Genomic DNA, 12,929 nt, shown 5'->3' on the forward strand with positions numbered 1-12,929 from the left:
ACATTTTTGTAGACCTAGTTAGAATGTTACAATTCCTGGTTTTTAGTAGTGCTTTGTTAGAAAAGTTGAAACTATTGAAATTAAGTTACAATACTATTAAATCCATATGTACTTTGAAACTTTCTATTGTACTGTCTTGGTTTAACCAATATTCAGGAATAATACATTACTGTTACATTATTAAACACTATTAGTTACCACAAATGTCCTGAATTTAATACATAAGGAAATAATACATTATTTTATTTCTTCAGTAAGTATTTGGTCTAAGCTTTATGACTGATTCAGAAAAACTAAATATGTTCATCAGAGGATTATGTAAGTTATGACAAATTTTTTTCTAAAACCTGTTGGTAATCATTTAAAACTTAAGGATGGGCCATATGCTTCATTTCTTTTTATACAATATAAATCCAACTTTGTAATTACATTACAGAGATAATGAAACCCTTATCTGAAACCTTCTATGACTGAATAACATTTAGCTATGTGTTGAAAATTTTTGAAAACACATATGCATTAGAAAATTTGAGACTAATAAAAGTAATAATATCCTTCAAACCTCCTTAAAAGACAACTTTTTTAAAGGAAAGGAAGGTTATGAAATTTGCAAAAGAGATTCATAAATTACCTTTGGTGATGGTGACCAAAGAAGCGAACATCAACTTGATTGTCCTCTTTCTGCATGACCTTGGCTGGCCAAAACCCGAAACCCTTCATTTTGGCCCAAACCAGCTCATGATTAGGTATCTAAAAAATAAAGCACATTTCACTTTATAATTTTTAAAATGTTAAAGTAAATACACTATTTGCATTAAACTATAAGGTAAACTATTATGTTAGCCACTTGAAATCAAAGTTGTTTTTTTTCTTTTTAACTTAATTTTTTTGCCCTTATATGGTAATGCAGAATTTTTTCACTTAATAGGTAAGTGAATTCCTCCTCTAAGAAAATGTGATGATTAAAATATATATATATATATGTAATCATTTTTGAGAAAAAGCTAATATAGCCTCTCCTTCATTTTCCTTATTTGTGAAAACAAACCTCCCTGGATAACCGATTATATTATTGAACAAGTCAGTCAGTACCATTTCAAGCCATGAATGTACTGAAAATAAAAGAATGCCTAGCTCTTAAGACTTTTTATCTTAAGGGATACAGAACTGATCTCCAGAGATATAAGAAAATTTTAAAGTTATGACTTTTTGATCATTTGGTTATTTTAATCCCATTAATTGTAGCTAGCATTTATATAGTATTTTTAGGTTTGCAAAAAACTGTACATAGATTATCTCATGTGATCTTCTCAACAGTTTTGTGAGATAGGTACTGTTATTCTTGTTGATGGATACAGACTTCCAATTGGTTCAAGGAAGCACAGTAGTGGATCAATCCAATGGACTATCAGAAGGATAGTCTGATACTCATGGATTGTTGGGCCAGAAATTTGTGGATTGGCATGTCTGGGATTAAATAGAAATTACTCAATCTTCCCTAGATTCAATGTGGTAATCACCCATTTAGAATACTCAAAATGCTTCAGACAAGTGAAAATTCATAAAACTGAAATAAAACTAAAGAGAGGGAAAAAAAATCAAACTTAAACTATTTCAAGATTAAAAATAAAGTATCTAAATAACACTAAATAACACCTTAACTCTAATTGTGATTGAGTAATTATGATAAAAATTATATTGCTGATAGTTGCCTAGTTGAAGACATTTAACGCATGAAACCATAGCTTTGACATTGTGTATTTAGAAAAAATTAATAAAGAATCAACATCAGGAAAAGTTAGTGCCCAATATAAAAATACATGCACATTAAATATATTTATTATAAAGATATCTTTGCAACAGTAAAAATCAAATACATTGGAAATGCATTTAAAACAGTTTATTACTTAAAAGGCAAAACTTTGTTAGTTGCAAAAAAAAGAAAAAAAGGAAAATATGCAAATTTCAGAATTTCAGAAACATACACAAGGATAACAGAACCAGTTGTCCGGACGCGCATTTGACAAATAGAAGCAATTCTTGCAAAGCTGCAGTTCATCCAGCTAAAAAATAAAAACAAAAAATTCAAATAAAGAACAGTTAGTTGTCTTGTGTATAAACATGCATACACATGAATAAGACCTCAAAGAGGATTAAGATTTCTATAAAAAGTGTAATATTTACAAGGTTTAGCCCTCTATAAAGTTGCCTAAATTTATTATTAGGGGAAAAATAATTGTAATACCAGAAGTTGCCAAGTTAAATTTTTGACTAAAAAATTTAAAATTCCATATTTACATAAAAGAAAAATGCTGCTTTTAGGTCATATCTATGAAATGAGAGAAAAACATCCCCCCAAAAAAATGCCACTTGCCAGAGAAAAATCATGTGGTAATGAATGATAAAATAAAAAAAATCAATATGAGCTACAAGAAATGTCATTTAAATACCTGCTTTATTAATAATTTATTTGAAAGTTGTCTCCAGATAAAATATGTAGGTTTTCTTGCTTTTACTTTTTGCCTTTGTGTAACTGACCCAAAGGATTTTCGGTAATTTCCTTTTTCAAGCAGAAAAGCAAGGTCACTTAACATTAATAAAATGTCCTGTGAAGCCCTCTAACAGAAGTCCCTCCTGGGAAGAGAGGGGTTCCCCTCTTTTGTCTCATGCTTTCCAGGACTAGGCTCCCTGCCCTCACCCCCACCAGAGCTATGACTGTCAAAAGGGGAAGTCCCTGTCCCAGGACTTGGTTTATGTCTAAGGAAAGGCCTGTGGACCAGTCAAAGAAGTCAAGGGAAAACGAATTCCTTAGTGAGTTCAGATTCCATGAGTAATAAGATATAACAGTGGGGAGTATTACCACTGTCAGAAAAGTAGCTTGGAGTACATCTCCAAGTACATAGGAGTAGATGTCCCCTTCTTGGGAGCATATCTTTCTTCCCCAGGAGCTTGCTGCTCCTGTGGGACCAAGCCTTTCCATCTCAATGATCATTTGAATGAACTGTGCTCTTCTGTGCTCTCCCATGCAGTGCCATTTTGACATGAGTTTTATTCTATGTGTTATGTATATGTCTGACATATATAAGGGTTTCTTTCTACCTTTCCCCCTCTCTCTTTCTCTTCCCTATTTATTAAAAATAAAACTTAAATATGGGATTAACTCCCACCAAGACATTTTATTCACAGCATCTGGACTCATAAAAGGATCTGTTTTTTTTTTCTGATGGCTCTGGCTGTTTCATGAGCTTTTCTTTAGATATAAACCTAGTAAGGACTTTCCCTTGTAACAGTCACATATCTGGTAGGGTACTGGGCACTCTGAGCCCAGTCCCTGAAAGCAAGGATCAAAAAGGGAATCTCTGTTCTCCCAGAAGGGACTCCCTTATGCTGCAGGACTGTCATAAGACATAAAGAAATCAGGAGGAGCTTAGTCCTGATTCTAGGCATAATATGAATTACTTCCTGTCCAGCATCCAAATCTTAATTTTTCTTAATTTATTTCTTAATAAAAATGTGTGATTGGGCATGGAAATGAAACTACTTTTGGTAAAATAACAATAGAACTGAAGAACACTTGCTTTTTGCATATATTCTCATGATTTAACAAAGGGATAAGCATAGAAAGGAAATGATATAATTAAAAAGCATTAAAAATTAATAATTTGATAACAGAATTGATGTTACAGATGTTATTAGTAACAAAATAATGTCAATTTTATGTTTGTGAAATTTGTTATTTTCACAAAGATAGAAATGAGCTTCAAGACTGAATAAATTAAATAATCATGACCACTTCTGTTGTATTTCTATAAAGAGATGGAAATAACAAACCCTATTTCTGATCTTTCATTTCCTAGAGCTAATTAGTGTTGTTCTCTCTAAAAATAATCAAAGTCATCACAGTAAAAAGAATGAAATACTTCAAACACTCTGATAAAGCTAATCCTGTATAGCAAAAACATACTATTTATTGTATTATTATTATTGTTGTTATGTTATTATTAATTATATCATAATATTTAGGAATATCAATATAAAATATTAACTATGGTATTATAATTATATATCAATAATCACACTGTTAATATCATATATGTAATATTATATTGTAGCATTATGGTAAATTTTGATACAGAAATGTCATAATAGCTATATTATATTATTTGTAGCTTATAAGTGAAAAAAGAAAACACAATCTGTTTTTCTAATTAACTATTATGATATAATCCTTAACTGTTAAGTTATTGGGCTTTAAAATTACCTCATGACATGTATCTTTGTAGAGCATTCTGGCAATGTCAGCTTGTTCACTGTCCGCTGTAATTAAAGACAGACATTACCCATTATCAACAATCTAATAACATGAGCTAAGTCATATTAAAACATTTAACTTAGGGTATTCACATTTTGCTTTTCAAAACTTAAGCAAGCCTTTGCAACCAAATGTATTCTTTAAGCCAAATTCTACTAAAAGATCAAAATGAACAAAAAGAAACTTTACACAGCAAGATATGTTAATGGTCTAGGTACAGAGTGTCTTTTTGCCTATTCATATGTAGCTTAGGGATTTTTTTTTCCAAACTCCTAATTGATTTGAGACATTTGTATTTTAAAAAATACAAACAAATCAACTATGGAAGCAATTATAATCTGTAGTATTATAGCATATATTTTGGATAGGAAGAATTAAAATATACATATATACATATTTGTAAATACCATTTTATAATTTTAAAAGTTCATATGCTCAGTCTCCTCTCTCTCCATTCACTTTATCTTATTTGTTCTTTGCAATAATCCTAGGTGGTAAAAAATAAAAGTATTTCTATCCTCATTTTAGAGATGCAGAAATTGAGGTTCAGAGATGCTCAAGGTTAGATATAACAAAGATGACGTTTTAATTTGTGCTTTTTGACTATAATTCTACTGATCTTTTTATCACATTACATGATTATAGTCAATTCATAAACTATTTCTTCTGCCTTTAATTTTATTACATTTGTATAGTCAAATAGTTCACCAATATATACCCTCACTTTGGTAGTCTCATGCACTTATTTAAAACAATATATTTAAGGTTGTAAATAAATAATTTCTGCTATTTTTTACAGTAGTTTTAAAGTTAAATACTTCCCTCTATTGGAAGTCAAGTGATTTAAAAGAAAAAACAAAACGACTCAACCTCCATAGAAAATCACGGTGTTGTGGAGAAGAAGTTGAGCATCAGCTTTGAATTCTTCATAACTTCTGTATTTTCCTTCATTTACTTTCTGCAGAATACAAAAACAAAATACCAAAAAAGTGTAAGAAAAGATCTCTTTATTATGAGTTTACATTATCAGCCCTCCGCCGGGAAAAGGACAGAACAGATCACAATGAACGCAGAGGAATTGTCTTTTTGATATTTCACAAAGTACATGGTGACAGACCACTTAATTTCCCAGTTAGAATTTGAAAGTTGTCTATATAACAGGGATGAATATTTAAGAAAATTAAATTCCATTTTATAGACAAATGATACATCCTAACAAGTCACTTTATGCCTTATCTGGATTATCTTTAAAGTTCAAAAAAGATTTAATCTACAAGTTATAGAATTATAGAAAGTTAAGGATGTTTTACTACAAAACTCTTAGAAAGATGAAAACTAAGACCTAAAAAGGTAATGTGAATTGCTCAAGGTGGTCACATATATTAAAGAATTTAGATCTTCTTAATGAAAATCTGGTGAGTTTTCTATCATGTCTGCTTTTTAGGGGCTGAGATTGTGAGAAAATTAGTGCTGAGGTAAAAGCCTCAGTTCTCTGATATGACCCAGGCTGGGGAAATCAAGTCAAGAAAATTTACAATTCACTTCAGTCTCTTTTCCTGAAGCAATTTTTCTTTGAATTGCAAATTCCTAGCCATTTCTCAGATTCAGAAGATGTAATGGGCTGAGGCTTGAGTTGATGCACTGAGGTCCCAAGCACATGAGGCTAAATAGTAATTGGACCATACTCTATTAATATATAAGCTTGGAGAAAGAATGGCCCCCACCCACTCTTTGTGCAAGTCCTGATGTGTTGTATAGGAAATGACGATTTTGGTAGGTAGAGGCAGGGGAGTGGAAAAGGAAGGGGAGGAGAGTCTTTTGGGATTGCCATTGCCACGGTTGGCTCAGCTCGCGTCGCTCTCTCTTAGCTGGCTTCCTGTTGCAACTGCCTATATTTGCTATCGCAATCTTTCTTGCCTATATTTGCTATTGCAATCTTTACTCACCTCTTCACTTCAATAAATATTGAAGATTTTCCCCTTAACCTGAATTCCTGACTCCGGCTGACTTTAAATACGCGGTCATTACAAGAAGAGATGGCAGTTTTAGCATTGCTTCTTACTATATCTACAAGTTTTCATAGCTAACAATTCTAGCTTAAAATTTCAAAATGATACAAAATGAACAGATTTTGTAATCATATTGATTTTAACTAAAAACATATGGTTAATCTTCTTTGGGTTGTCATGGTGGAAAACTACATAATTAATAATCAATTAATTAATAATGAATAATTAATAATATTCTGGGGCCACAAAAGTGAATTCTATCTCAGACCAAAAGAGAAATTCAATTCAGCATATCAATAAGATGCCAATTATGTGCAAACTACAAAAGAGTCTATCTTCTGGTAAATATATTTTATTTCATCTACCATCATTTTCTAACTTCCCGAGGAGAAAAACAGAGGGATACAGGCAGTTCTATACAAAGATCTAAAACCACTAAAAACTTAATAGAACAAATTATGAAATATGTCTTCACACCTGAAGAATTGTGAAAATAACCAACTTTTGATCATTATTTTAAAATTTTCTTTAATATTTCAACAGATTTTCTTTTATTTATGTTTTTCCCCCAACCTCTAATGAATCAAATTACAATACTTCCCCTATCTGTTAAATTTTTTTCTTTCTTTTCCTCTTTTCTCTTTTTCACTTTCCACCTTCATGAACTGACTGTGCTCAGCAAATGCATCCCTTAGTGGGTACCTCTCTGATGATGATGTTCTTCAAACTTATGTAAGCACTTTCTTGAATGATATAAACACAAGAGTTGAAGCCTTTCTAAAGAGATAGTAGCTTCCTTATCTGGCACTTTGCCAGCCTAACCGAACAGAATGCATGCCACAATCTGTTGGAATCCTTACTAACTGCTAAGTAATTAGAGTTGATCTAATCTTACAAGAAGTTGTTTTGGCCAGAACCTGAAACAAGGTACTAAGTAGAACTAATTAAGACAAGGCTTGTGTTCACACCTTTACTCACTGGAGTCCACAAGTATGCTAGCTTCACAAAGTACACTTTCTACACCTCCCTTAAAGCTCATTGGGCCAGAGAGCACTAGGGGAGAAAACCCATAATCCCATTCTCTCAGAAGAGGCATATAAAAGGCCAGCGATGAGGGATCTATGGCAGAATACATTTTTTCCTCTTGGCTGGCTGGTCGCGCTGGACTCGAGAGGAACGACTCTGGTGCAGAGAACACTTTTGACGGATTTCAGTGGAGCTACGCCAGAAGCCCTCTCTCCACGGCAAGTTGATGGCTGGGCTCCCCAGAAGGAGATAAGAGAGACCTTCCATCTCTGTCTTGGTTGGAGGCAGAAGAAAGCAGAGGCAGAGGCTGAAGGACAGAACCTTTGGATTTGGAGACATCCGAAGGGCTCTAAGCCTCTAAACCGGCTGTGCTCTGAGAAGAACAAACTCCAACATTTGAACTCTTAACACAATCAGGTGTTAAGAGTATGGTCCCTTAATTCCAGTCTCACTCCTCTAGTTCCTACAATCCATGAACAGGATTATCTCTGACAACACCCCCAACAGAGACTTATCCAGTCTGTGCTTGAAGATCTCTAATGAAGGAGAAACCAATTGCTTTTTGAGATACCCTTTTTTTCATGACTTGAATAGGTCTGTTAGAAAGTTTCTAAATCTCCCTCTCAGTAACTTCCACCGCATACATTACTTCTAGTTCTGCCCACTCCGGCCAGGCAAAACAAATAAAATCCTCTTCTCCTAACAACCCTTTGAGGATTTAAGCCCAGCTATCAAGTTCCCTTTCCCAGCTCTTAAACCCATTCTTAGATGATATGCTTTCATAGTAGTTACTTATTTTTGTTGCTTTTTTTCCCCTTAGATGATTTTCTTTCCTATCAATATTTTCCCAAAATATGGTACCCATAGTTTACCACATTATAATAGATATGGTCTAATAAGGTTAGAATATACTAAGATATTGCCTCTTTCATCCTGGACACCTATCTCTCTTGATGCAGCTAAGACTACATTGCCTTTCTTGCTATTTTATCATAATTCTTCCATCTTGTTTTTGTGAAATAGATATTTTTTTAAACCCAACTAAGTATATAAAATTTTGTCCCTATTAAATTTCTTTTTATTAGATTTGGCTCAAGGTTCTAGCTCATCATGTTCTTTTTTTAAGATTCTGATTCTGTCATAACAGTGTGCTAATTGCTTCTTATGGTTTTGTGTCAGATAAGCATGCAATTAAAAATAAAAAGAACACCAAAACCACAACTCTTACTGGCTGAGTAACTCTTCAATTTGAAAAGCATTGTGAACAGATGTATTGAGTGGGAAAGGAGTTGGAATGTGACATTACCTCTTGTATTGTAGGAACATCTACAGCTGAATGAACCAATCTTCTGTACATTGGGTGCTTATTGTCCTTCCCCTTTTTGTTTAGATCTATAGCCTATAAAAATGGTTAGAGAAACTTCAAAATGGGAGCTAAAATAAAAGATGAAATCATCAATATATATAAAACTCATAAACTTAAAAGCCTTTAAAATATTATCAAAGAATATGTATATGAATTTTGCAAGTGGAATTCTTGATTTTAATAGTAAAAATAGCTGTTTTAATGATCCTAGAAAATTTCATTTGCTTTAATTACTAATTACTTTAAAAAACAACATTACCTATTAATAGAACTTAAAGCAAGTCATGTTTCAAATCCAAAGTACCTGACAGCAGATGACAGACTCAAAAATGAAAATAACTATACAGAAAAGCTAAAAGTTTGAGAACAATGATTTAATTAAAAAATCAATAAGATAAAGGATTGATTTTCACATTTTATAGTGCTTTACTATTAAAGCCACTCAGTAAATTTCCTCAAGTGAAGTTAAGAAAAAACAAATGGGGGGGGGGAGATTAAGGGGAAGGAAGAAATGAGAAATTCTTTAGTAGGACTCACCCGTTCCTTCATGCGGGAGACAATGAATCTCAGGTATGTACTCATCTCCTGCTTGCTTGTATTTTTCTTCTTAATACTCTGTTTAACAAAACCAAAAGTATTTAATTAAAAATCTGCACATATATATAAATACACACATATATAATATATTCACATATATAAAAATATATTTTTACATATAAAAATTATTTACAATACTCATTAAAAATGCAACATTCTTATATAATTAAAAAAATCTAACACAAAAGGCAATGCATAGGCTAAAAGTAAAATGTATATGGCCTTTTACTAAGAACTCTAAAGAAATTTCTATTTTATTCATTCCAAAAAATTACAAATTTATAATATTCTTAATAGAGTATGTATTTGCGAAGTTTCACATAAAAATAATAGAACCACAAATGTAGAAATATTCAATTAATTAAAAACGTGATATATATAAAAGCATTTTAGAAAATAGTTTAAGGTTCATAAAAAAATTTTATTGGGTATCTTTTTGTTTTTTACTACTCATTTTGCATGTCACTCCATGATAGAAACTTCCCTTATAATCAAGAAAAAGAGCTAACAAAAACTATTGGCTATAACAGCTGAAATGATAAATTTTCATATACATATTTAAATTTACTATTTTATAAATGCTAATTCTTTAGTAATTTTAAAGTGAAATACTTTCCTCTTTATAAAATCAGAAAACTGTCAAAGAAAAAACCACTATTCAATAAAAATACTTTTAAGTGTTGTTTTAGTTTATATTATTGCAGCAAATTGCAAACTGTTCTTTAGACTTTGCTTTTTTGTTATTCTTTATTAATTCATTCAAAATTCTTAACATATTTATCTGAATTTCTTATTTCTGTCACTTCTTCCTATGTGGTTTTTAATTACATTCATATACAATTTGTCTATTCCCTAATTAATAAGCACCTACTCTGTTTTCAGCTTTTTGTTATTACACAAAGTTCTATTATAATTATTTTAGTATACATTGAACTTTTAACTTTGATCTCTATAGTCACTTATGCTTATGGTGTCAAATGTGGTCACTGTATTTTGTTTAAAAAGGATTCGAGGCAGGGTGGCTGAGTATAAGAAGCAATGACTTCTGTAAAAAAAAAAAAAAAAAAAGTAAAGAGAAAAACAAAAAGGCCAGTTTAATGACTTTTCTTCTAGGATTCCAAATTATTATATATAACAATTGGACCATTTTATGATTTCACTAACGGGGAAAAGTTTCTTATTTTCCCATAGTCCATTTAATATGTTGTGGTTCTTTTATCACCTTTGGCACTTTGATGTGTAATAAACAATGCCTTCTTATTTTAATTAATATTTCTCTTATTAGTGATATTGGGCATTTTTTCACATGTTAATAATTTGAATTAATTGTTTTTTTCATTAAAATGTTTACCTCTTTTGGATATTTATCGATTGGGGAATGGCTCACAGTCTTATATGTCAGGAGGCAGATTTTTTTCCCCACATTAATTTGTTTCTTTTCTTATTATGACTACATTTTATGACCAAATTTTTTTAATAGAATAGAAATAAAAAAAATCTATTTTGCCTATAAAGTCTACATCCCCCTAGCTACTTACATTAATTGCTCTTACTTGTCACATAGTTTTGAAAGATACATGCTTCTTTACTCTTTTTAAAATGATATATTCTTTAAGATGGATTTGTTTATTATTCTTGTAGGCATTTATTGTGGCACATATGGTTTTCAAATCTTATTTTCTGCCACATATTCTTCTAATTTTCCTAGAATTTGTTGTTGAGTATGGAGAATCTTTCAGTGTTTGTATTCTTGTTCCCTTCCCTACCCACCACTTACCTAATATGTCTCACAGATCTATTTTTCTACTTAAAAATCAGCATCAAATAGTTTTAATGACTACTGGTTTATAATACAATTTGAGAATCAGTAATAACAAGTCCTGTTCATTTCTATTTTTTTCATAATTTTCTTAGAGATTGTAGACTTTTTGTACTTCAAAGTAAATTTTGTCAATATTTTGCCTAATTTTATATGATTTCTTAGTTATCTGTTTAGATTAATACTAAATCTGTAAGTTATTTAGTTAGTACTGTTTATTAATATCTTTTATTTTTATCATTAAATGTAAATCTTTTTCATTCATGATATAATGCAAAAAGCAAGATTCCATAAATTCACCAAATGTTATTTGCTTTATTCATTATAAATTTTGATTTTTGTTATTGTAGCCTTAAATACCATATGTTTTTATTTTGTTACAGAATTCCCTCTTACTAAAAAGGGAAAAAAAGACAAATGTCTCCCTTTAGAGAATTCAGAATCCTATTCTTTATTTCTCAACATAATTCTACTTCTTAATAAAAAAGCCCAAATTTCCATCCTTCCCTTCACTTCAGTGAAATCTAAAAGATATCATTACTCCACTGACTAGTATACTGTCTGACACAAGATAGGCACTTAATAAGTACATATTTAATCATTCACAGCAACTCTGTTCTTTGTCTACAGTATTACCTCCAATATCTCAATCCTCAAATTCTTTCCCAGGCCATCACCTTGTATTAACTATATCCTTCTTCTTTTTCATCTTACTGCTGGTGAACCAGTTCAAGTCTACATCATCCTTTTTTCTGAGTCCTTTGCCACTAAACTCAAATATCCATCCTCCCCACTGAGCCTCAGCCTTGGATCACTACCCCATCTACTGCTTTTGCTTACAAATGCATCTTGCTGAAAGTAGCTGAGAAATCATGCAACAGGGTCAACTAATTCCAGTATAAATGTATGCTATATAACCTTAATAGGATCATTATTAGGCAAAGGAATCCTTACATACTTTCTTAATTAACTTATTATCTTACTAGTCACAGTAGCTCTTCCAAATCTTTTTATCGCTCCTCAACCCTTCTGTAGCTCTTTTTTCTCCCATGGTCTCAGCTGAAAAACTTACTTCATATCTCTTTAAATGAAGGCCCTTTGTTAAAAGCTCTCCAATCTTTTCTTGTCCTCATCTCCTCATTCACCCATCTCACCTAATGGTGTGAGCCATTCCACATGTACATGGGATTCTATTCCATCCTATTTACCCCAGCAGATGAAGCCCTCTATAATCCCCAATCTCTCTTATTTTTTGGCTGCTTCTTTACAACCCACAAACATGCACAGAATTCTCTTATCAACATTTGAATCCCATATCTCTCCTTCCTTTTATAGCTGAAGGATATCCACTCACTTTCTTTCTACCCATTTTCTTTTTTCTTCACTATAGTCTGACTTCTGATCCCCTTCATCATTCAACCAAAACAGCTCTCTCCAAAGTTATTCATTATCTCACTTGTCCAAACTTCCTAGAATCTGCTGACAAATCCTGTGCATTCTATCTTGACCCCTTCTTTTCTCTGACATTCTCCCTTCCCACCTCCCCTGCTCGTATAAGCTCTCACCATCTAATTCTGGATTATTACAACCCTGTTGATGGGTCTCCCTGCCACATGTCTCTCCCCATTTCAATTCAAATCTACTCAGTTATCAAAGTGATTTGTTTCCACCATGAGTAAGAGTACCTGCTTAAGTGCTGTAGTCAATAAACTTCAGTGCCTCCCTTTAACCTTCAGGATCAAATAAAAAATTCTTTCTCTGGTGTTCACTTTCCTGCAAACTTTTTAATGTTCTCAGCAT

At 31.9% G+C, this 12,929-nt stretch overlaps 1 protein-coding gene across 7 annotated transcripts in view; it reads right to left on the minus strand.

Moving 5' to 3' along the window:
- Window positions 1–12,929, minus strand: part of ZMYND11 (zinc finger MYND-type containing 11) — a 132,981-nt gene that overhangs the window by 16,770 nt on the left and 103,282 nt on the right. For all 7 annotated transcript variants that reach the window (XM_051961393.1, XM_051961394.1, XM_051961395.1 and 4 more), the window contains 6 exons: window positions 9,251–9,328; window positions 8,654–8,746; window positions 5,183–5,270; window positions 4,262–4,317; window positions 1,986–2,063; window positions 632–750 (listed from right to left, as the gene is read on the minus strand). In XM_051961393.1, coding sequence (XP_051817353.1) covers window positions 632–750; window positions 1,986–2,063; window positions 4,262–4,317; window positions 5,183–5,270; window positions 8,654–8,746; window positions 9,251–9,328 — 512 coding nt within the window. The remainder of the gene's footprint in view (window positions 1–631; window positions 751–1,985; window positions 2,064–4,261; window positions 4,318–5,182; window positions 5,271–8,653; window positions 8,747–9,250; window positions 9,329–12,929) is intronic.

Source organism: Antechinus flavipes, chromosome 5, assembly GCF_016432865.1.
Source record: "Antechinus flavipes isolate AdamAnt ecotype Samford, QLD, Australia chromosome 5, AdamAnt_v2, whole genome shotgun sequence".
NCBI lineage: Eukaryota > Metazoa > Chordata > Mammalia > Dasyuromorphia > Dasyuridae > Antechinus > Antechinus flavipes.